Below are 26,541 nucleotides of genomic sequence, written 5' to 3'. Positions count from 1 at the left end.
CAGAGAGAGACAGAGCATGAACGGGGGAGGGGCAGAGAGAGAGGGAGACACAGAATCGGAAACAGGCTCCAGGCTCCGAGCCATCAGCCCAGAGCCTGACGCGGGGCTCGAACTCACGGACCGCGAGATCGTGACCTGGCTGAAGTCGGACGCTTAACCGACTGCGCCACCCAGGCGCCCCCCATCTCATTCTTTAACATGTCTAAGATATATGTATCCTTTTCAAACCTAAGCTTCCCATTGTCATTCTCATCCAGGAAATGGAACTTCCATTCTTTCAGCTGCTCAGACCAAAATCATAAAGTCCTCCTTGACTCCTCTGTCTCATATCCTACATTTGATTTCTGAAATTTCAAAGTCTTTTTTTAAATGTTATTTTTGAGAGAGAGAGAGAGCATGAGCAGGGGAGGGGCAAAGATGGGGGCGGGGGAAACCGAGGATCCAAAGTGTCAGTGCATAGCCCAGTTCAGGGCTCGATCCCACGAACTGTGAGATCATGACCCTAGCCGAAGTTGGACACTTAACTGACTGAGCCACCTAGGCACCACTGAAATTTCAGAGTCTTATTCTTCAAAATATCTAGGCTAGTCCACTCTGCCATGTTTGCTGCTACAACTCTGGTCCCAGTCGCTTTTAGCTCTCACCTGGATTATTTGCAGTAGCCTCTGAATTGGTCACTTGATTCTACCTTTGCATCCTTTCTTGCATTGTCCACTTGATCTGACATAAGTTAGATTATGTAATTTAAAGTTAACTGGTATCAACAGCAAAAGCCCTTTATTTATTTATTTATTTATTTATTTATTTATTTATTTATTCATTCATTCATTCATTCATTCATTCAAATTCAAGTTAGTTAACATACAGTGTAGTATTGGTTTGAGTAGAACCCAGTGATTCATCACTTATATATAACACCCAGTGCTCATGCCAACAATTGCCCTCCTTAATGCCCATCGACCATTTAACACACCCCCCGACTCACCTTCCCTTTAGTAACCCCCAAGTTTGTTCTCCATATTTAAGAGTCTCTCATGGTTTGCCTCCCTCTCTGTTTTCATCTTATTTTTCCTTCCCTTCCTCTATGTTCATCTGTTGTGTTTCTTAAATTTCACATATGAGTGAAATCATATATTTGATTTCCTCTGACTTATTTCACTTAGCATAATACACTTTAGTTCCATCCACATTGTGACAAATGGCAAGATTTCATTCTTTTTGATGGCTGAGTAACAGTCCCTTGAATGTATGTATGTATGTATACACCGTGGATATATACCACATCTTCTTTATCCATCAGTGAACACTTGGGTTGATTCCCTATCTTGGCTATTGTAAATAACCAGTAAACTTGGGGTGCATATATCTTTGTGAATTAGTGTTTTCATTTTCTTTGGATAAATACACAGCAGTGGAATTGTTGGATTCCACCTTGTTGGATCGATCATAGAATAATTGTGTTTTTAATTTTTGGAGGAATCTTCATACCTTCATTTTTTGTGGAACCCTTTCCACTATGGCTGCACCAATTTACATTCCCACCAACAGTGTACAAGGGTACTTTTTTCTATTGAACTTTCTTGCTGCTTGTTGTTCCCTGGAGCTGCCTTACTAGACTTGTTGACAATCTAACAATGGGATTTTTTAGGAAGAGAAAGATGTTAGGATTTAGGACTCATATTAAAACTACTCTTGGGCTGTATTTCTTGCTAAAGTTGTTTTTAGTGGGGAAATCTGGGATTTAAGTAACATTTAAAATATTTCTATGGGAAAAATGGATTAAACAACAGACTTACAGATGACCTTTGAGACCATAGCTCAGTCCCCAGTTGAGAGCTTCCCTTTTCAGTAATTAGCCTTTGTTCCTTGGGAAACTGACAATATACTAAGCAGAAAAAAAGCTTATAGAAAGGCTAATTGACAAAAGGGGGTGGGGCGGAAGATGAGAGAAATTTGCATTAAATTTGTTGAAAATAGACTTAGAAATTTGATAGCATTTCTTATATCATCACAGTTACTGACACTCAATGTAGAAATGGGAAACATTTTCTGTAAAGGGGTGAATAGTAAATATTTTTGACTCTGTGGACTACACAGTATCCATTATAATCACTCAGTTTTGCCATTATAGAGTGAAAACAGTCATAAAAATGTATAAACGAATGGGCATAGTTGTGTTTTAATAAAACTTTATTTACAAAATCAAGTAATGGGTTGCAAGTGGTCCATGAGTCATGGTTTTGAATCTCTTAACACCTTAAAAACTATAAACAGCTTACACAGATTAAGTGCTTAAAAATATATTAATATGAAATCATTTAAAAGGCTTAGTTAAAAAAACTAAAACATAAAATATACTTGTTATAGTAATAAAAACTTAGTTTTCCCCAAAATAAAAATAGGCTTTAAAATACTGCTTTTTTAAGGACAGGCTAATGGATAGGAACATCTAATGCAAAATTTACAAGGATGCTAACCTCACTTTTAAGAAACGGTATATGTTAAAAGCTTGATTAAGTGTTTAAAACACCTTATAAACTGTAAAGCTTTGTATCCCTGTACACACACACACACACACACACACACACACACACAGCAAAGAATAAGCAACCAGTGAAGGGAAATGCTTAGATATTATATGTACCCTGAAACTTCAGCTAAGTTCAACAAACATTAATAAGATGCACCAGGTTATGATGTTAGTTGCTGGAAGTGTTTAAATATAGGCAATATAATTGCTCAAACTAGGAAAGTGCTTTCACATAAGGTTGTAATATGTGTGTACTATATAAGGGTGCCACACAGAAATGAGTATCATTCACTTTATAGATATTTTACTTTTTGTGTATTTATTACAACTAGTTTCTCTTGGATACCAGCAGCAGTGCTTAGTAATATCAGTTACTTCCACTGCTTAGTAATATCAGTTACTTCTGAAGATTTTTTATGTATCATTTCCCTCCATTTTCTCTCTTCTCTCTGAACATATATTATTTGAATGTTGACCTCATTGATTAATTCTCTAATTTTCTCATCCTTTCTCTCTTTATTTTCTATATTTGTCTTTCATTCCCAATATTATCTTTCAGTTCTTCTAGTAATCCTTTAAAGCTTCTGCTGTTGTGTTTTGAATTTCTAAGACTGCTCATTCTCTATTTTTTTTAAAAACAATATCCCTCTCCTTGTTTTATGGTTATAATATTTTTTTCAAATCAGAGTTTATTAATTATTGTTTTGCTCTTTTTCTCTCTACATTGTCTGTTTTCTTTTTGTTATGTTTACTAAACTTTTTATTATGAAACAGTTTTAGATTTATAAGAAATCACAAAAATTGTGTAGAGTTCCTGGGTACTCTTCACCCAGCTTTCTTTAATGATAACATCTTACATAAGTGTAGTATATTAGCAAACCAGGAAATGAACATTGGTACAATACTATTAACTGTAGGCAGCAGTTTTTAGATAAACTTTTTTTTCTAGTATATATCCTGTGATATTTTATCAAATACATAGATTCATGTAACTATATCCACAATTAGGAAACAGAACTGTTGCATCACCACAAGCAAACTCCTCCCTCCTGCTATCTCGTTAGCATCTGGCAACCCCTGATGTGTTCTCCATCATCATAATTTTGAGAATATTATATAAATGGAATCAGAGAGTATGTAAACTTTTGGGTTTGGGGTTTTTCATTGAGTATAATGCCTTTGGGTCCATTCACATTGTACATATCAGTAGTTCTTTTTTTTATTTCTGAGTACTACTCCATTGTATGGATATACCACAGTTTATCCCTTCAGAGATTGCAATACTGTTGGATTTTTCAAACTCTATACATACTACTTTACTATTTTCCCCCCCTGTAAGAGTTTTTTTAGTTTTACTGAACAAAATAAAAAAGACCCTTAAATTGCTCTTCAGTCCTTAGGAACTTCCCTGCCATTGGAATCTGTTGCCGAAATTGGAATTTTGAAACAAATTAGGTGGCAAGGTCATAAGCAGAGGTTCATACAAAATGAACATTCTGAAGCTTGATATAAATAGATACTTGCTTCTGAGAGTGACCATCTTAGTAAGATTTAATTTTGGCAGGAGGAGACTTACTGCCTGTTGATTTATCTTTTGCTTCAAAGCATGATTTTGAAGTTAAGTGAATAGTTGGTATAAAATAAGTCGGAAGCATAATTAGCTTATAAAGTTGCAAGATTTAAAAATGGAAGTATTTTCTTTTGGCAATAGGATTTGTGTTTAAGGTTGGTTTATTAGCGAGGTGCTGTGAGTGATATTATTGATGAAAATTGTGATCTTAGGGAATTCATGATTATGAATTCTGATTTGGGTTTCTTGTAGTAATTGTTGGGTAATAAATGCTGATCTGTGAGGTTTTCAAGCGGTGATCAGTTGGAGATGGTAATTGTTTTTAATCTTATTGTCTAAATGTTTATGGTTTCATGAGAACAAGAACCATGTTATGAGAGGAAATCCAAGAATCTATGTTGGTTAGTAAAAGAGAGTTTAGAATTTATTAGGAGAAAGGCATGACTTTTATTACTTAAGTGTAATTGAAATGACAAGTAGAAACTTCTGGGAGGATAGCCTTAAGCAAGCCATGTTTTAGCCAAGAGGCCAATTCTGGTGTAGAGTTTGATAAGTTTTGATATAGGTATGTACTTATGAAACATCACTGCAACCAATAAATGAACATATCCATCACACCCAAAAGTTTCCTTGAGGTCTTTTTTTTTTTTTTTTTTAAATATTGAAGTATAATTAACATACAATGCTGTATTAATTTCAGGCATGTAACATTGATTCAACAGTTCTTTACATTTCTCAGTGCTCACCACGATAAGTGTAGTCACCATCTGTTACCATACAACATTATTACTGCAATATTATTATTACTTTTTAAATTTTATTTATTTTGAAAGTGAGAGAAAGAAAGAAAGGATGAGCAGGGGAGGGGCAGAGGGAAAGGGAAAGAGAATCCCAAGCAGGCTCCATGCTCCACGCTGAGCCTGATGGAGGGCTTGCTCTCTGAATGACGAAATCACGACCTGAGCCAACTTAGTCACCCAGGTGCTCCTTCAATGTTGTTGACTATATTCTTTATGATGCACTTTCCATCTCTGTGATTTACAATTGTAAGTTTGGACCTTATGGGGTGCCTGGGTGGCACAGTCAGTTGGGCCTCCGACTTTGGCTCAGGTCATGATCTTGCGGTATGGTCTGTGAGTTTGAGCCCTGTGTTGGGCTCTGTGCTGATAGCTTAGAGTCTGGGGCCTGCCTTAGATTCTGTGTCTCCCTCTCTCTGCCCCTCCTCCATTTGCTCTCTTGTGTTCTCTCTCTCTCTAAAAAATAAGTCAAAACATAAAAACGTTTTTTAAAAATTAAAAAAATTGTAAGCTAGTACCTCTTGATCCCCATTATCTATTTCTCTCATTCCCTCTACCTACCTCCCTTCTGGCAACCACCAGTTCTCTGTGTTTCAGAATCTGCCTTTTGGTTTTTGTTTTTGTTTTTTAGATTCTACATATAAGTGGAATCATAAAATATTTGTCTTTCTCTTTCTGACTTACTTCACTTAGCACTATACCCTCTAGGTTCATTCATGTTGTTTCAAATGGCAAGATCTCATTCTTTTTATAGCCGAGTAGTATTCCATTATAGTATATACACTGCATTTTCTTTACCCATTCATCTATTGATGGATACTTGGGTCGCTTCCATGTCTTGGCTGTTGTAAGTAATGCTGTGATAAACATAGGGATGCGTGTGTCTTTTCTTCTTCCCTCCCTCCCTTCCTTCCTTCCTTCCTTCCTTCCTTCCCCTCCCTCCCTCTTTCTTTCTGATTTTATTATTTTATTTTATTTTATTTAATGTTTATTTATTTTTGAGAGAGACAGAGACAGAGTGTGAGTGGGGCAGGGGCAGAGAGAAAGAGAGACAGAATCTGGAGCAGGCTCCAGGCTCTCAGCAAGCTGTCAGCACAGAGCCTGACGTGGGCCTCGAACCCACAAATCGTGAGATCGTGACCTGAGCCGAAGTCGGACGCTTAACCAACTGAGCCACCCAGGCGCCCCATCTTTCTGATTATATTTTTAACTAATCTCTACAGCAGTGTGGGGCTCAGACTTACAACCCTGAAATCAAGAGCTGCATCTACTGACTGAGCCAGCCAGGAGTCCCACAGATGGATATATCTTTTCAGTTCTGTTATTGTTTTCTTTGGGTAGTGGAATTGCTGGATCATATAGTATTTCTATTTTTAATTTTTGAGGAACTTCCACCACTGGTGTCCACAGTGCCTGTACCAACTTACATTCTCATCAACAGTCCATGAGGGTTCTTTTCTCTCCACATTTGTTAATTCTTTCTGGTTTTAGCCATTCTGATTGGTGTAAGGCGATACCTCATTGTGGTTTTAACTTGCATTTCCCTGATGATTAGCAATGCTGAACATCTTTTCATGTGCCTGTTGCCCATCTGTATGTATTCTTTGGAAAAATGTCTATTCAAGTCCTCTGCCTGTTTTTTAATCTGGTTATTTGTTGTGTTTTTTTTTTTTTGTTTTTTTTGTTTTGTTTTGTTTTGTTTTTTTTTTTTGGGGGGGTGTTGTAGAACTTCTTCATATGTTTTAGATATTAATCTCTTATTGGATATATCATTTGCCAGTATCTTTTCTTATTCGGTAGGTTATCTTTTGTTTTGTTGATGGTTTCCTTTGCTGTATGAAAGCTCTTCATTTTGGTACAGTTCCAATAGTTTAATTCTGTTTTTGTTTCCCTTACCTGGAGAGACATATCCATAAATGTGTTTGCTAAGGTTGATGTCCAAGAGATTACTGCCTGTGATTTCTTTTAGGAGTTTTGTCCATCTCACATTTAGGTCTTTAATCCATTTTGAGGTTATTTTTGTGTATGGGGTAAGAAAGTGGTTCAGTTTTATTCATTCGCATGTAGCTGTCCCGTTTTCCTAGCACCATGTATTGAAGAGACTTGTCTTTTCCCCATTGTATACTCTTGCCTCCTTTGTTGTAGATTAATTGAATATATAAGCATGGGTTTATTTCGGGGCTCTCAGTTCTGTTTCATTGGTCTGTGTGTCTTTGTGCTAGTACTATATACTGTTTTGATTACTGCAGCTGTGTAATGTATCTTGGAATCTGGGATTATGATACCTCCAGCTTTGTTGTTATTTTTCAAGATTGCTTTGGCTATTCAGGGTCTTTTGTGGTCCCATACAAATTTTAGTATTATTTGTTCTGGTTTTATGAAAAATGCTGTTGGTATTTTGATAGGGATTGCATTGAGTCTGTAGATTGTTTTTGGCAGTATGGACATTTTGATGATATTAATTCTTCCAACCTGTGAGCATGGAATAGATTTCTATTTGTGTTTGTCACTTTCACTTTCTCATCAGTGTTTTATAGTTTTCAAAGTACAGGTCTTTCACCTCCTTGGTTAAGTTTATTCTAGGTATTTTATTCTTTTTGGTAAAGTTGTAAATGAGATTGTTTTAATTTCTCTTTCTGCTACTTTGTAGAAATGGAACAGATTTCTGTATATTGATTGTGTGTCTTGCAACTTTACTGTTAATATATCAGTTCTAATAGTTTTTTGGTGGAGTCTAGGGTTTTCTATATATAGTATCATGTCATCTACAAATAATGAGTTACTCTTCTTTACCAGTGGATGCCTTTTGTATCATTTTCTTGTCTGATTGCTGCAGCTAGGACTTGTACTATGTTGAATAAAAGTGCTAGGGTGGATATCTTCGTCTTGTTCCTAATCTGAAGACAGGCTCTCAGTTTTTTACCATTGAATATGATGTTAGCTGTGGGTTTTCCACATAAAGCTTTTATTATGTTGAAATACGTTCCACCTAAACCTGCTTTGTTGAGAATTTGTATCATGAATGGGTGTTGTATTTTGTCAAATGCTTTTTCTGAGATGATCATATGGTTTTTATCCTTTCTTTTGTTAATGTGATGTCACATTGATTTGCGAATATTGAACCACCCTTCCATACCTAAACTTTACTTGATTGTGGTGAATTGCTTTTTTAATGTTTTGTTGAATTCAGTTTGTTAATATTTTGTTGAGGATTTTTGCATCCATCTTTGTCAGAGATCATGGCCTGTAGTTGTCTTTCTCTGCAGTGTCTTTGCCTGGTTTTGGTATCAGGGTAATAATGCTGGCCTTGTAGAATGAATTTAAAAGTTTTTCTTTCTCTGCTATTTTTTTGGAATAGCTTGAGATGAATAAGTATTAGCTCTTCATGTTTGCTAGAACTTGCCTTTGAAAGTGTCTAGTCTTGTACTGTTGTTTGTTGGGAGTCTTTTGATTACTGATTCACTTTCTTTACTAGTAATTGGTCTGTTCAGGTTTTCTATTTCTTCCTGATTTTGGAAGATAATATGTTTCTAAGAATTTATCAATTTCTCCTAGATTGTCCAATTTATTGGCATGCTTCTTTGTATTTCTGTGGTGTAAGTTGTTATTTCTCCTTTATTTCTGAAATATTTATTTGAGCCTTTATCTTTTTTTCTTGATGAGTCTGGCTAAAGGCTTATCAATGTTTATCTTTTCAAGGAATCAGCTCCTGGTTTCATTGATCTTTTACTTTTTAATCCTCTATTTCTGCTTTAATCTTTTCTCTTTTTTCTGTTTTAATCTTTACTGTTTCCTTCCTTCTGCTAGCTTAGGGCTTTGGTTGTTCTTTTTTCTAGCTCCTAATTTTAGTTGTAAGGTTGAATTCTTTGTAAGGTTGAATTGTTTTGAGATTTTTCTTATTTCTTGATGTAGACCTGTGTTGCTGTAAATTTCTCCCTTAGAATTGCTTTACCTGTGTCCCAAAGGTTGTGGACCACTGTGTTTTCATTTTCATTTGTCTTTGTGTATTTTTTTATTTCTTCTTTGGTTTCTTGGTTGACCCATTCATTGCTTAGTAGCATGTTGTTTAGCCTCCATGTATGTGTGTTCTTTCCAGATTCCTTCTTGTGATTGCTTAAAAAAAATTTTTTTTAATGTTTGTTTATTTTTGAGAGAGAGAGAGCACAAGCCAGGTAGGGGCAGAGAGAGAGGGAGACACAGAATCCAAAGCAGACTGCAGACTCTAAGCTGTCAGCACAGAGCCCGACCCGGGGCTTGAACTCTCAAACCACGAGGTCATGACCTGAGCCAATGTTGGTCACTTAACCAACTGAGCCACCCAGGTGCTCCCCTAGAAAAATTGTTTTTAATGTGTATTTATTTTTGAGAGAGAGAGAGAGAGAGAGAAAAAAAAAAAACACAAGTGGGGGAGGGGCAGAAAGAGACACATACAGAATGTGAAGCAGTCTCCAGATTCTGAGCTGTCAGCACAGAGTCCAACACAGGGTTTGAACTCACGAACTGTGAGATCATAACCTGAGCTGAAGTCAGATGCTTAGCCAACTGAACCACCTAGGCACCCTTTGTGATTGATTTCTAGTTTCATGCTGTTGTGGTTGGACAAGATGCTTAATATGATATCAGTCTTCTTAAATTTATTGACTTGTTTTATAGCCTAACATGATCTGTCTTGTAGAATGTTCCATGTGGACTTGAAAAGAATGTATATGTTGCTGGTTTTGGTTGGAATGTCCGTAAATATCTGTTATGTCCATCTTGCCTAATATGTCTTTCAATCACTGTTTCCTTGATTCTCTGTCTGGCTGATCTATATATTGATGTAAGTGGGGTGCCAAAGTTCCCTACTATTACTGTATTACTGTCAGTTTCTCTTTTTATGTCTTTTGATAATTGCTTTATGCATTTAGGTGCTACTCTGTTGGGTGTATAGATATTTACAATTGTTATATCCTCTTGTATTGTTCTCTTTATCATTACGTAGTGCCCTTCTTTTTCTCTTGCTACAGTCTGTTTTATTTTTTATTTTATTTCTATTTTTTGATATAGTCTGTTTTGAAGTCTCTTTTGTTTGTTATAAGGCACCTGGGCTTTTTTTTTTTTTTTTTTTTTTTCACTCCCATTTGCATGGTATATGTTTTTCCAGCCCTTCTTCACTTTCAGTCTGTACATGGGTTTAGGTCTGAAGTGAGTCTCTTGTAGGCAGCATATAATGGGTATTGTTTTTCTTATCCATTCAGTCATATAGTGTCTTTTGATTGGAATTTTTTTTTCCATTTATATTTAAAGTAATTATTGATAGGTATGTACTTATTTGCTTTCCGGTTGTTTTTACAGTTTTTCTCTGTTCCTTGCTTTTTCTCTTGTTCTATTCCTTCCTGGTATGATGGTTTTCTTTAGTGTTATGCTTGGATTCCATTCTCTTTATTTTTTTGTGTATCTATTATAGGTTTTGGTTTGTGGTTACCATTATGTTCATATATAACATCTTACACATATAGCAGTTTATATTGAGTTAATGGTCACTTAAATTCAAACACATTCTAAAAGCATTAAATTTTTATTCCTCCTTCCACTTTTTAGGTATGTGATGTCATATTTACATCTTTTATTTTGTGTATGCCTTGACTGATTTTTGTGGATGTAATTTGTGGATGTAATTGTGTTTCAACCTCTGTGCTGCTTTTATAAATGATTAATCTACTACCTTTGTTACATGTTTGCTTTATCTATGGAATTTTCTCCTTTCATAATTTTCTTCTGGTTGTTGCCTTTTCTTTCTAATCAAAGAGTTCTGCTTGGGATCCCTTGTAACTCTTCCTTCTGCCTCTTTCAACACCCATATTCCATGCCCGTACAAGTACCACTTTATTTTCTGACACTGTACTTTAGTTTGTGTTTCCTAGAGTTTGATATAAATGTTCCCTTTTTTTGGATGGTGTAGTGATCTAGCTTCCTTCGCTCAGTATAATTTTGAACTTGACCCATGTTGTAATTTGTATTAATAATTTGTTTCTCCTTTTTGTTGAGTAGTATTCCATTGTATGCATACACCAAAATTGTTTATCCAGTTACCTGTTTATAGGCATTTAGGTTGTTTCCAATTTGGGGCTGTTACAAGTAAAGCAACTAACAATGTTTGTATCTTTTTATTGACATATACTTTTATTTCTTTTGGGTAAATAGGTAAGATGGAATGGCTGGGAGAATATATTTAACTTCTTAAGAAACTTTCATACTGTTTTCCAAAAACGGTTTTCAAAGTGGTGGTACCATTCTACATTATCATCAGGAATATGTGAGAGTTTGATTTTTACACAAATTCATCGACACTTGATATGGCCATTCCTTTTATTTAGCCATTCAAATAGATGTGAAATGGTGTTACATTGTGGTTTTAATTTGCATTTCTTTAAGAGTGATGATGTTCAGCATCTTTTCATGTCCTTAATTTTTTTTTCATCTGTATATCTCAAGTTTTTTTTTGCACATTACTTTGGGAGTTCTTCATATTCTAAATACGTGTTCTTTATCAGATACGTGATTTCATTCTCTTTTTTTGGGGGGGGGGTTATCATCATTAGATTTATTTTTTTTCTTTATTTTTTAATTTACATCCAAGCTAGTTAGCATATAGTGCAACAATGACTTCAGGAGTAGATTCTAATGCCCCTTACCCATTTAGCCCATCTCCCCTCCCACAGCCCCTCCAGTAACCCTCTGTTTGTTCTCCCTGTTTAAGAGTCTCTTATGTTTTGTCCCCCTCCCTGTTTTTATATTATTTTTGCTTCCCTTCCCTTATGTTCATCTGCTCTGTATCTTAAAGTCCTCATATGAGTGAAGTTATATATTTGTCTTTCTCTGACTAATTTCGTTTAGCATAATACCCTCTAATTCCATCCACATAGTTGCAAATGGCAAGATTTCATTCTTTTTGATTGCCGAGTAATACTCCATCGTGTATATATATGACATCTTCTTTGTCCATTCATCCATCGATGGACATTTGGGCTCTTTCCATACTTTGGCTGTTGTTGATAGTGCTGCTGTAAACATTGTGGTATGTATGCCCCTTTGAAACAGCATACCTGTACCCCTTGGATAAATACCTAATAGTGCAATTGTTGGGTTGTAGGGTAGTTCTATTTTTGATTTTTTGAGGAACCTCCATACTGTTTTCCAGGGTGGCTGCACCAGTTTGCATTTCTACCAGCAGTGCAAACGAAATCCTTTCTTCCACATCCTTGCCAACATCTGTTGTTGCCTGAGTTAGTGTTAGCTATTCTGACAGGTGTGAGGTATCTCATTGTGGTTTTGATTTGTATTTCCCTGATGATGAGTATATTGAGCATTTTTTCATGTGTTTTTTGGCCATCGGGATGTTTTCTTTGGAGAAGTGTCTATTAATGTCTTTTGCCGATGTCTTCACTGGATTATTTGTTTTTTGGGTGTTGGGTTTGATAAGTTCTTTATAGATTTTGGATACTAACCCTTTATCTGATAGGTCATTTGCAAATGTCTTCTCCCATTTTGTCAGTTGCCTGTTAGTTTTGCTGATTGTTTCCTTCCGCTGTGCAGAAGCTTTTTATTTTGATGAGGTCCCAATAGTTCATTTTTGCTTTTGTTTCCCTTGCCTCCGGAGACGTGTTGAGTAAGAAGTTGCTGCGGCCAAGTTATAGAGGTTTTTGCCGGCTTTCTCCTCGAGGATTTTGATGGCTTCCTGTCTTAGGTTTAGGTCTTTCATCCATTTTGAGTTTATTTTTGTGTATGGTGTAAGAAAGTGGTTTAGGTTCATTTTTCTGCATGTTGCTGTCCAGTTTTCCCAGCACCACTTGATGAAGAGATTGTCTTTATTCCATTGGATATTCTTTCCTGCTTTGTCAAAGATTAGTTGGCCACAGGTCGGTGGGTCCATTTCTGGGTTCTCTATTCTGTTCCATTGATTTGAGTGTTTTTGTGCCAATACCATACTGTCTTGATGATTACAGCCTTGTAATACAGCTTGAAGTCCGGGATTGTGATGCCTCCTGCTTTGGTTTTCTTTTTCAAGATTGCTTTGGCTATTCGGAGTCTTTTCTGGTTCCATACAAATTTTAGGATTGTTTCTTCTAGCTCTCTGAAGAATGCTGGTGTTATTTTGATAGGGATTGCATTGAATATGTAGATTGCTTTGGGTGGTATTGACATTTTAACAATATTTGTTTTTCCTATCCAGGAGCATGGAATATTTTTCCATTTTTTTTTTGTGTCTTTTTCAACTTCTTTCATAAGCTTTCTATAGTTTTCGGTGTATAGATTTTTCACCTCTTTGGTTAGAGTTATTCCTGGGTATTCTGTGGTTTTTGGTGCAATTGTAAATGGGATCAATGCCTTGATTTCTCTTTCCATTGCCACATTATTGGTGTATAGGAATGCAACTGATTTCTGTGCATTGATTTTATATCCTGCAACATTGCTGAATTCATGGATTAGTTCTAGCAGTTTTTGGGTGGAATCTTTTAGGTTTTCCATATAGAATATCATGTCATCTGCGAAGAGTGAAAATTTGACCTCCTCCTGGCTGATTTGGATGCCTTTCATTTCTTTGTGTTGTCTGATTGCTGAGGCTAGGACTTCCAATACTATGTTGAAAAACAGTGGTGAGACTGGACATCCCTGTCTTGTTCATGACCTTAGGGGGAAAGCTCTCAGTTTTTCCCCATTGAGGATGATATTAGCATTGGCTCGTTCATATATGGCTTATATAATCTCAAGGTATGATCCTTCTATCCCTACTTTCTTGAGGGTTTTTTATCTAGAAAGGATACTGTATTTTGTCAGATGCTTTCTCTGCATCTATTGAGAGGATCATGTGGTTCTTGTCTTTTCTTTTATTGATATGATGTATCACATTGATTGTTTTGCGGATATTGAACCAGCCCTGCATCTTAGGTATAAATCCCACTTAGTCGTGGTGAATAATTTTTTTAAATGTATTGTTGGATCTGGTTGGCTAGTATCTTGTTGAGGATTTTTGCATCATCAAGGAAATTGGTCTATAGTTCTCCTTTTTAGTGGGGTCTTTGGTTTTGGAATCAAGGTAATGCTGGCTTCATAGAATGAGTTTGGAAGTTTTCCTTCCATTTTTATTTTTTGGAACAATGGAATTCCTCTGGAAAGCCATCTGGCCCTGGACTCTTGTTTTTTAGGAGATTTTTCATTACTAATTCTATATCTTTACTGGTTATGGGTCTGTTCAAATTTTCTCTTTCTTCTTGTTTCAATTTTGGTAGTTTATATGTTTCTAGAAATTTGTCCATTTCTTCCAGATTTCCCATTTTATTGGTGTAAAATTGCTTGTAATATTCTTATTATTGGTATTTCTGCTGTGTTGGTTGTGATCTTTCCTCTTTCATTCTTGATTTTATTTGGGTCCTTTCCTTTATCTTTTTGATCAGACTGGCTGGGGTTTTATCAGTTTTGTTAATTCTTTCAAAAAACCAGCTTCTGGTTTCATTCTGGTTTTTTTTGTTTGTTTTTTTTGTTTTTTTTTGGTTTTGATAGCATTGATTTCTGCTCTGATCTTTATTATTTCCTGTGTTCTGGTTTTGGGTTTTATTTGCTGTTACTTTTCCAGCTCTTTAAGGTCGTGATTTCATTCTCTTAAGTGAGAATGAAATTTTGCTCTTTGGAAGAGTGAAAGTTTTTAATTTTGATGTAATCCCAGTCCATCAATTTATTAATGAACTGTGCTTTTTTTCCCCCATCAGAGTTTTATAATTTTAGGTTTTGGATTTAGGGTTGTGATCCATTTTGACTTCACATTTTGTATATGATGCAAACTTTAGATCAGAGTTCTCCCTTTCCTGCAACTCCCCCCCCCACCCCCCTTTCTAGGTGCTGGCAGTGGAATATACATTTATATTCATTCGTTTCAGCACTATGTGATCAAAAGACTCTTGAATTAACTTTGAACCCTTATTGAAAATGTGTTGTCTATGTATGTATGTGGGCCCTTGCCTGATTTATTGATCTAGTTATCTGTCATCATGCCAGTAGCATCCTGTGTTCATTCCTATAGCTTTATAATAAGCCTTGAAATTAGGTTGTGTTATTGTTCCATATCTGTTCTTTTAAAAAGTTACATAGACTATTGTAGTTCCTTTGTTTGTCTGTATGAATTTTTAAAATCAATTTGTCACTTTCGAGTAAGAAACCTCAGTTTTTTATTAGAATCACAGTGTATCTGGAAGCTTGAAATCAACCACAGGAAAAAGTCTGGAAAACCTCCAAAAGCATGGAGGTTAAAGAACACCCTACTAAAGAATGAATGGGTCAGCCAGGCAATTAGAGAAGAAATGAAAAAATACATGGAAACAAATGAAAATGAAAATACAACAATCCAAACGCTTTGGGATGCAGCGAAGGCAGTCCTGAGAGGAAAATACATTGCAATCCAGGCCTATCTCAAGAAACAAGAAAAATCCCAAATACAAAATCTAACAGCACACCTAAAGGAAATAGAAGCAGAACAGGAAAGACAGCCTAAATCCAGCAGAAGAAGAGAAATAATAAAGATCAGAGCAGATATAAACAATATAGAATCTAAAAAAACTGTAGAGCAGATCAATGAAACCAAGAGTTGGTTTTTTGAAAAAATAAACAAAATTGATAAACCTCTAGCCAGGCTTCTCAAAAAGAAAAGGGAGATGACCCAAATAGATAAAATCATGAATGAACATGGAATTATTACAACCAATCCCTCAGAGATACAAGCAATTATCAGGGAATCCTATGAAAAATTATATGCCAACAAACTGGACAACCTGGAAGAAATGGACAAATTCCTAAGCACCCACAAACTTCCAAAACTCAATCAGGAGGAAATACGAAGCTTGAACAGACCCATAGCCAGTGAAGAAATTGAATCAGTCATCAAAAATCTCCCAACAAATAAGAGTCCAGGACCAGATGGCTTCCCAGGGGAATTCTACCAGACATTTAAAGCAGAGATAATACCTGTCCTTCTCAAGCTTTCCAAAAAATAGAAGGGGAAGGAAAACTTCCAGACTCATTCTATGAAGCCAGCATTACTTTGATTCCTAAACCAGACAGAGACCCAGTAAAAAAAGAGAACTATAGGCCAATATCCCTGAAGAATATGGATGCAGAAATTCTCAATAAGATACTAACAAATCAAATTCAACAGCATATAAAAAGAATTATTCACCGTGATCAAGTGGGATTCATTCCTGGGCTGCAGGGCTGGTTCAACATTCGCAAATCAATCAATGTGATACATCACATTAATAAAAGAAAAGATAAGAACCATATGATCCTGTCAATCGATGCAGAAAAGGCCTTTGACAAAATTCAGCAACCTTTCTTAATAAAAACCCTCGAGAAAGTCGGGATAGAAGGAACATATTTAAGATCATAAAAGCCATTTATGAAAATCCCACAGCTAACATCATCCTCAATGGGGAAAAACTGAGAGCTTTTCCCCTGAGATCAGGAACATGACAGGGATGTCCACTCTCACCGCTGTTGTTTAACATAGTGTTGGAAGTGCTAGCATCAGCAATCAGACAACAAAAGGAAATCAAAGGCATCAAAATTGGCAAAGATGAAGTTAAGCTTTCACTTTTTGCAGATGACATGGTATTTTACATGGAAAATCCGACAGACTCCACCAGAAGTCTGCTAGAACTGATACATGAATTTAGCAAAGTTGCAGGATACAAAATCAATGTCCAGAAATCAGTTTCATTCTTATACACTAATAATGAAGCAACAGAAAGAAAGAAAATAAAGAAAACAGAAAGAAAAATAAAGAAACTGATTCCATTCACAATTGCATCAAGAAGCATAAAATACCTAGGAATAAATCTAACCAAAGATGTAAAAGATCTGTATGCTGAAAACTATAGAAAGCTTATGAAGGAAATTGAAGAAGATATAAAGAAATGGAAAAACATTCCGTGCTCATGGATTGGAAGAATAAATATTGTCAAAATGTCAATACTACCCAAAGCTATCTATACATTCAATGCAATCCCAATCAAAATTGCACCAGCATTCTTCTCGAAGCTAGAACAAGCAATCCTAAAATTTGTATGGAACCACAAAAGACCCCGAATAGCCAAAGTAATTTTGAAGAAGAAGACCAAAGCAGGAGGCATCACAATCCCAGACTTTAGCCTCTACTACAAAGCTGTAATCATCAAGACAGCATGGTATTGGCACAAAAACAGACACATAGATCAATGGAATAGAATAGAAACCTCAGAATTAGACCCACAAAAGTATGGCCAACTAATCTTTGACAAATAGATCTTGGAAAGATCTTTGACAAATATTCTTGGAAAGAATGGAAAAAAGACAGTCTCTTTAACAAATGGTGCTGGGAGAACTGGACAGCAACATGCAGAAGGATGAAACTAGACCACTTTCTTACACCATTCACAAAAATGAACTCAAAATGGATAAAGGACCTGAATGTGAGACAGGAAACCATCAAAACCCTAGAGGAGAAAGCAGGAAAAGACCTCTCTCACCTCAGCCGTAGCAATTTCTTACTTGACACATCCCCAAAGGCAAGGGAATTAAAAGCAAAAATGAACTACTGGGACCTTATGAAGATAAAAAGCTTCTGCACAGCAAACAACCAACAAAACTAAAAGGCAACCAACGGAATGGGAAAAGATATTTGCAAATGACATATCAGACAAAGGGCTAGTATCCAAAATCTATAAAGAGCTCACCAAACTCCATACCCGAAAAACAAATAACCCAGTGAAGAAATGGGCAGAAAACACGAATAGACACTTCTCTAAAGAAGACATCCGGATGGCCAACAGGCACATGAAAAGATGCTCAACATCGCTCCTCATCAGGGAAATACAAATCAAAACCACACTCAGATATCACCTCACGCCAGTCAGAGTGGCCAAAATGAACAAATCAGGAGACTATAGATGCTGGAGAGGATGTGGAGAAACGGGAACCCTCTTGCACTGTTGGTGGGAATGCAAATTGGTGCAGCCACTCTGGAAAGCAGTGTGGAGGTTCCTCAGAAAATTAAAAATAGACCTACCCTATGACCCAGCAATAGCACTGCTAGGAATTTACCCAAGGGATACAGGAGTACTGATGCATAGGGGCACTTGTACCCCAATGTTTATAGCAGCACTCTCAACAATAGCCAAATTATGGAAAGAGCCTAAATGTCCATCAACTGATGAATGGATAAAGAAATTGTGGTTTATATACACAATGGAGTACTACGTGGCAATGTGAAAGAATGAAATATGGCCCTTTGTAGCAACATGGATGGAACTGGAGAGTGTTATGCTAAGTGAAATAAGCCATACAGAGAAAGACAGATACCATATGGTTTCATTCTTATGTGGATCCTGAGAAACTTAACAGAAACCCATGGGGGAGGGGCAGGAAAAAAAAAAAAAAAAGAGGTTTGAGTGGGAGAGAGCCAAAGCATAAGAGACTCTTAAAAACTGAGAACAAACTGAGGGTTGATGGGGGGTGGGAGGGAGGGGAGGGTGGGTGAGGGGTATTGAGGAGGGCACCTGTTGGGATGAGCACTGGGTGTTGTATGGAAACCAATTTGACAATAAACTTCATATATTGAAAAAAAAAAGATCTGTAGATCAACTTGTGGGGAGAATTGCTATCTTAACAATATTGAATTATTTGACTTGTGACCATGGTAAATTTTTCCATTTATTTAGGTCTTTTTAAATTACTCCCAGCAATGTTTTTGTAGTTTTTGGCATCTTTGGTCAGATTTATCCTTATATATTTCAAGTTTTTAATTCTATTGTAAATAGTGTTGTTTTAAAATTTCAATTTCTGGTTATTTTGTTGCTAGTATAGAGACCGTTGAACAACATGGATCTAAACTGTGTGGGACTACTTACACGTGGATTTTTGTTTTTCTCAATAAGTATACATACAGTGCTGTAAATGTATTTCCTGTTCCTTATGATTTTCTTAACGTTTTCTTTAGCTTACTTTATTATAATATACATATAACATACAAAATATGTTTTAATCAACTGTTTATAGGTAAGGCTTTTGGTGAACAGTAGGCTATTAAATTTTGGGGGAGTCAGAAGTTGTACGCAGATTTTCATTTGTGCATGGGTTGGTTCCCTGTGTAACCTTGTTAATAAACTCATTAGTTCTAGTAACTTTTTGTACTAGACTCTACAATCGATGATTATATTGTCTGCATATAAGGTTGGCTTTACTTCTTTTCCAATCTGTGTGCCTTCAATGTCTTTTTCTTGGCATATTTCTCTGGCTAGACTCTTTCGTACATTGGTGAATAAAAGTGGTGAGAGTGGACATCTTTGTATAAGTATGATGTTGGTTGTAGGTTTTCCATAAATATCTTTTGTCCAGTTCATGAAATTCTGTTGTATTCCTACTTTTGCTGAGAGGTGGGTTTTTCTTTTTCTTTCCCTAATCAGGAATGGGTTTTGTATTTTGCCAAATGTATTTTGTATGTTTAGTGAGATACAGATTTTTCTTCATTAATTTGTTAATATGGTGAATTATATTGATTGAGGAAAGAGTCTTTTATTGAAGTATAATTGACATAGTAATTGATTTTGAGTATTCAAACAATCATGCATTTTTAGGATGAATCTCATTAGATCATGATGTGACATTTGTATATATTGCTCTATTTGGCTTATTAAAATTTTGTTGAAAATATGCATATTCTGAGGGATGTCAGTTTTTAGTTTTCTTGTAAGGCTTTGTCTGGTTTTGGTACCTAGGTAATGCTGACCTCATAGAATGAATTAGGACATATGTTTTCTTCAGTTTTCTGGAGGAGTTTATGTAGGTATTAGTGTTATATCTCTCAAGTGCTTGGCGAAGTTCGTCAGTGAAGCCATCTGGGCCTGGAGTTTTCTTAGAGGGAAAGTTCTTAACTGCAAATTCAATTTCTGTAATAGAAATAGAGCTATGCACCTTATCTGTTTCTTCTGGAGTGAGTTTTGGTAGTTTGGAATTTGAGCAGTTTTTCAAAGTTGATGAATTTATTTGCATAAAGTTATTTATAATATTCTTCTATTACTCTTTAAATATAGATGACCTTTGTAGAATGTCCATTTTCTCATTTCTGATACTCGAAATTTGTATCTTATTTTTTTCCCAGTCTGGCTAAAGGTTTATAAATTTGTTCCCCCCCAAAGAAATTAGGTTTTGTTTTCATTGATTTTACCTATTCTTTTTCTGTGTTCTATTAATTCTGCTTTGTACTCTGAGCTTTATTACTGATTTTTATACTTTGGGTTTGATTTAGTCTTTGTTTAGTTTCTTTTTCTTGTTTTAAATGTTTGTTTATTTACTATTTTTGAGGGGTGGGGGTGGAGCACAAACAGAGGTGGGTCAGAGAGAGAGAGGGAGACACAGAATCTGAAGCAGGTCCAGGTCTGGGCTGTCAGCACAGAGCCTGACAGGGGGTTCGAAACCACAGACCATGAAATCATGACCTGAGCCGTAACTGGATGCTTAACCAACTGAGCCACCCAGGCACCCCTAGTTTTGTTGAGTTTCTTAAGGTGAAACTGAGGTGGTTTTTTTTTTTTTTTTAGAACTTTCTTTTTTTTTTTCTAATGTAGACGTGTAATGCTATAATTTGCTCCCTAACCACTGCTATAATGTCGTGCCATTCTACAAATTTTGATTATGTTGGGGTTTTTTTACTTGAACATTTTCCATTTCCCTTTTGCTTCTTTGCCCCATGGGTTATTTAAAAGATGTTATGTAATTTCCAAATATTTGGGAAATTTCCATATATCGTTCTGTTACTAAATTTTAATCTAATTCCATTGTAATCAGAGGACATATTGTATGTGTTTAAATTCTTTTAAATTTATCGAGACTTGTTTTGGTGCCCAGAATATAGTCTGTCTTGGTAAATGTTTTGTGTGGATGTGAAACACATGAAGTTTTTGCTCTTACTGGGTTAAATGTTCTATAAATGTCAATTAGGTCAAGGCAGTTATTAGTGTTCAAATTGTATTCATCTTTCTGATTTTCTGCCTACTTGCTCCATTAAGTATTAGAAGGAGAGTATTGAAATCTCTGGTCATAATTGTGGAGTTCTTGTAATTTTATATTTGTAGTTTTTGCTTCATGTATCTTGAAGCTCTGTTATGAGGCAGAAGGACTTTTGGGACATGCTTTTATTTGTTTTATTTTTTATTTAATTTTTTGAGAGAGCATGAGTGGGGGAGAGGGGCAGAGGGAAAGAGAGAATCCCAAGCAGCCTGTATGACCAGCATGGAGTCCAATGCAGAGGAGCTTGATCCCATAGACCTGGGATCATGACCTGAGCTGAAATCAAGATTTGGAAGCTCAACTAACTGAGCCACTCAGGCACCCCTGGGATGTGCTTTTAATGAATATGTTCCTTTATTCTTATGAAATGCCTTGGTCATGTTCTTTGTTCTGTGGTCTGCTTTGTCTGATATTAACATAGCTACTTTTGCTTACTCTTGATTAGTGTTTACAATGTTTTATCTTTCATTATCCATTAATATTGTACCTCTTTGTAGCTTTATATTTAAAGTGTGTTTCATGTAGGCAGCATATAGATGGGTCTGACTTATGTATCCAGTGTAATGATAATCTTTTGTGGGTTGGGCCACTTACATTTAATGTAATGATAGATATGATTAAGGTTAAGTCTGTCATCTTGCTGTTTATTTTCTATTTGTCCCATTTGTTCTTGTGTCCCCATCCTCCCCCTTTTTCCTTTGCCCTGTTTTAGATTAATTGTATTTTTTTTTTTTTTACAGTTTTGTTTCCTCTTTTGTTGGCTTATTAGCTGTAATTCTTTATTTCTCTACTTTAGTGGTTGCTTTAGGGCTTATAATACACATCTTTATTAGCCTATCTTCAAATGATATTACAGAACACAAGAAATGGTTTAAGAGCCACAGTAGTGTACTTCTGTGTCTCTCCTCCCAAACTATGCTATTATAGTTATATGTGTATGCTATAAACCACATGCTGTATTACAATTATTGTTTAATCCTTTAAAGAGATTTAAACAATTAAAAAAGCCTATATCTTCCCAGGCAGTTATTATTTCCAGTGTTCTTCATTCCTTTGTGTAGATTCATATTTTCATCTAGCATTACTTTTTCTTCTAACAGGCTTCCTATAACTCTTCTTAATAATGCAGGTCTGCTCATGATGAATTCATTCATCTTTGTGTGTTTGCCTGAAAATTCATTCCCCCCCTTTATTTTTTATTCATTTATTTACTTATTAAAGTGTATTTATTTTGAGAGAAACAGAGACTGTGTTAACAGGGAAGGGGCAGAGAGAGGCAGGGAGAATCCCAAGCAGTCTCTGTACTGTCAGAGTGAGCCCAATGTGGGGCTCGATTTCATGAACCTTGAGGTCATGCCCTGAGCCGAAATCAAGAGTCAGATGCTTAACCAACTGAGCCACCCAGGTGCCCCTGGAAACTCGAAGACCGTAATTTGGAGCAGTTATCTCCTTTGTTTTTGATCTTTCAGGGATCACTCTTTCTTTGCTGATATGCTGTGTCTTGCGAACCATTGTTTTATATATTTTATCCATTTCGGTTATTTTTCCAGATAGGAAAGTAAATGCAGTCCTTGTTATTTTGTCTTGACTGGAAATAGATGTCAGTCACATATCTCCAACTCTTTTAAATGCAGCATGAAGCAGACTTATCCCCTCTGAACTTGCTTGTCCTCATTTTCTTTTACACATGTTAATTATTTTTGCCCTTGGAGTGCTTTTCTGATCTAAAATTATTTAATTAAATAAAGTAGGCCATCATTAGTCTTCCATGACATCTGGTTTTGAAGATCTGATTCAGAGTACATTCCGCTTGGGAATGAAAAGAAAGAATGGAAGTGTATTATGACAACTTTTGTATTTATTTAAAATCTATACAGTTTAGAAGCAAAGCCAGTATTTTAGCAGAATGCTTAGTAGTATTTAATGTTTCAGTTACAGGGATGTCTGGTGGAAACGTTTTTTCAATTAATCAGTCTGCTTGGCCCTTGCTCAAACTGAAATTTGTCCTGCATTTGCCTTAGTTGTAGTTGTTGTATATACCATATCCATTAGATTATCAGTTAGATTCATATTTTGAAAATGTGCTTCTTGACACATTTAAAACTTAACTGCTAGAATAATTTGAGGAGTTAATTTTTTCAATATATAATCCTTCCGTTATTGTAGATTGCTTTCTTTTTCCTACTTTAGGACATAAACCAGAAAGTCCATTGTTTCTACTCTAAGGTTTTTACCATGAATGCAGTAGAATATTTTCTATTCGAAGAAAAAATACGTTTCAAAGATGCAATCCTACTCTGATCTCTTTCACTGAAAGAAGGTGGTAGTACAATTTTTTATTTTTTCTATAGGTTTATGAAAGACAACTGACAAAGGGTGATAGGTTGTCTTTATTTTCCTACAAGTAACTCTTAGGGTAAATGCAAAAATTGGCCTTATCTTTTATCTTTGTAGTCTGTTACAATGAGGTGATGACTGATTTTCATAATGAAAGAAACCACTAAAATAACAAAGAATTATAGGTAATAGGCCAACAGAGGAGATGACCCTGAAGCACTATGGAATTTAAAATGAAATCAAGAAGATTAAATTTTAATTAGTGTGGTTTCAGTGATGGAGTGCAGGGTAATATTATGGAGGGGGCCCTGGAATGAATCAAAAGGCTTGAGTTACAGTGTTACTAGCATATCTACTAAATATCTCGTGACTGAGCAGTCTCATAAGTGAACTTTAATATCTTCATCGGTCCTAACTAAACTAGTATTTAATGTGTGATTCTTTTGTGCAGGTACATTGCTGGTAGCTTGCTTATACTTCTTTTAATCCTTATGTTAAGCCTACAGAGTAAATCGAACCTGTATTTTACACATGAGGAAGCTAAGGTTTCAAAATGTTAAGTAATATTCAACAACGTTGAGCAATTAAGTATTCAAGTACAAATCGATTCGAAGTCTGTATTTCTCTAAAGCTGTGAAGTTTCTTCTATTTTTGTTTATAACAAACTGTAGTATTTTTAAACCATGAACCATGATATATGCTAAGATGGTAAATTTCCAGTATATTAATTAGGTCTGGCTCTGTTCTGTCAGTTTTCCTACCTGCAATGTATTTTGATTATTAAAATTTTATTTGCCAGCACCTTGGTTCACCAGTGTTTAACTTTATAGTGATGTCTTATTCTTCTGAGATCTTAAAGCATTTATTATCTGTAACTTGTTTATTAAATATTTGAGATATATTTAGCCATTTTACATGTGAAATTTGAGATAACTCTTGTTTAAATTTCTACATGTTCATGTATTACTGCTACACTTAAATCATAAGTTCCTTGAGGGTGCTTCTTTATAGCATTGTGCACATAGTACATACAAGTTTATAAATAATTTTGTTACTGAATTCTGTCAACCACATTAATCATCATTCTCAGTTATTCACTTCTCATGATCAGATTTACCTAAGATGTTTTAAAATTTTCAATTCTGTGACTTTACACAGCATAGTAAAGTTTTTAGAGAAATGATTTTGAAAAATTATGAAGAGTTAGTCAAAATCAAAATTAGCTGATTAAAGTTAGCATGTAGACGTATTTTATTTGGCTAGGAAACCAATTACTTTGTCCCATACCTCATTTTTTTAAGAGTTCCAGAAGCTGGTGTTCTTGCTCCACCTCCCCATCCCCCAAATCAAAGAGAGCAAAGTATTTGAACAATATTTAGGAGATGTCGGTGGTGTCGACTACTATTACTACTATACTAACTCAAAAGTTAATGAACATTTCTGGGGCTTTAGTTTTGTCATTCTTAAAAAAACTGAATTGGATTATATGATCTTTAAAGATACAATGTTTCAGAATTTATAAAACCTACAAGTTTAAGGTAAATTGCATTTCAGAATTGTAAAGTAGCATTTGATTCTTACACTTCAAAATAGTAGTAGTTTTATGTTAATTGCTTTTTTCTTTAAAAGCATTTGTAATCTTACGTTCTACTTTTATGGTTAATTTTGTTTTCTGACTTATTAGTACTCCCGCACGTGTTGCTAAAGGAGTTGTTGACCACACCAAAATGAGTCTACATGGTGCTAGTGGGGGACATGAACGATCAAGAGATAGAAGAAGGTCAAGTGACAGATCGCGAGATTCATCTCATGAAAGAACGGAATCTCAGCTCACTCCTTGCATTAGAAATGTTACTTCTCCAACACGACAGCACCATGTTGGTATGTAAAATTCACTAACCTTCCTGACGTTTTTATAAGCATGCAGTTACCTTGTTAAAGCAGTAATGACAGTGAATTGTGCGTAGTACTTCAAGGTAAAATTAACTTCTATTCAGTTGCTTCTATTTAAACTTAGCTTCTTGCTATGAAAAGATCAGTTTATTAAATGAGACTTAAAAATGAATTTTTTTTAAAGAATCTAGGACAGTCTTCTAAAAGAAGTGATTTTAAAAAGGCTTTAAAACTGTGATAAGTAGATTTTTTAAATCTTTCAAATTGATTTTTATCTTATGAGATACATGGCAGTGGTTTATTTTTTAAAATTGTAGTAAACTATTGATAGTAATTCTTGGTTAATCATGCTAGAAAAGGAAGTAAAAGCTAGAATAACCATCATGTAATTTATTTTGAATTTTGACAGAATTTTTAATTCAAAAAACAAGATGAAAAAGAAGGTGTGAAGTGTTTTGTTTTCTTGACAAGTAGCTCAGGTCTTTTTCTTCCTACTTATTACTATAAATGAACATTATTATACTTGAGGTAAATACATTGTGTGACTATAATGCATGCCCCAGTCTGAAGCAGAGGTGCGTAAGCAGTCTGAGCATGCTGATTTTCTTATTTTTTTTTTATTTAAAAAAATTTTTTTTTCTTAAGTTTATTTATTTTTGAGACAGAGAGAGACAGAGCATGAACGGGGGAGGGTCAGAGAGAGCGGGAGACACAGAATCGGAAGCAGGCTGCAGGCTCTGAGCCATCAGCCCAGAGCCCGACGCGGGGCTCGAACCCATGGACCGCGAGATGGTGACCTGAGCCGAAGTCGGACGCTTAACCGACTGACCCACCCAGGCGCCCCAAGCATGCTGATTTTCATTTGCCTCTGGGGAAGGGGCACATTTAATACCTTGACTTAATATTTGAGGTTGTTTTTGATTGTTCCAAAATTTTTTTTTAATGCTTATTCATTTTTGAGAGAGACAGTGCGAGCAGGGGAGTGGCAAAGAGAGAGGGAGAGACAGAATCCAAATCAGGCTCTAGGCTCTAGGCTCTGAGCTGTCAGCGGGGCCCTGAACTCACTAATTGTGAGATAATGACCTGAGCTGAAGTCAGATGCTTAACCAACTGAGCCAACCACCCCTGTTTTTGATTGTTATAAATCAAAATCGTTCATCTTAGGGCCTAATTATACAGAGAAGTTATCATATCAATATCAAAGTAGGTCCTTAAAGTCAAACTAGCACTGATAAGCCAGAAATCAACACAAGTATAAATAAGTTGTTGTATGCTAAGTTCATTACCTGGGAAGAGAATAGGAGGGTGTAATAAATGATTTTATTCAGCAAATTTTGCTTTTG

General features: G+C 35.6%; 1 protein-coding gene across 14 annotated transcripts in view; it reads left to right on the top strand.

Annotated features, from left to right (window-relative positions):
* Positions 1-26,541, top strand: part of BTBD10 (BTB domain containing 10) — an 89,424-nt gene that overhangs the window by 36,337 nt on the left and 26,546 nt on the right. For 13 of the 14 annotated variants that reach the window (XR_006194045.1, XM_042906871.1, XM_042906876.1 and 10 more), the window contains one exon: positions 24,990-25,186. Coding sequence is in view for 13 of the 14 variants with exons in the window: in XM_042906871.1 (XP_042762805.1) it covers positions 24,990-25,186 (197 nt within the window). In the remaining variant the exon portion in view is untranslated. Of the gene's footprint in view, positions 1-23,151; positions 23,289-24,989; positions 25,187-26,541 lie in introns of those variants that run through there. The other variant, XM_042906877.1, reaches the window with a different exon arrangement.

This window comes from Panthera leo, chromosome D1, assembly GCF_018350215.1.
Source record: "Panthera leo isolate Ple1 chromosome D1, P.leo_Ple1_pat1.1, whole genome shotgun sequence".
NCBI lineage: Eukaryota > Metazoa > Chordata > Mammalia > Carnivora > Felidae > Panthera > Panthera leo.
The sequence above is the reverse complement of the archived record's forward strand: the minus strand, read 5'-3'. Positions and strand labels throughout refer to the sequence as shown.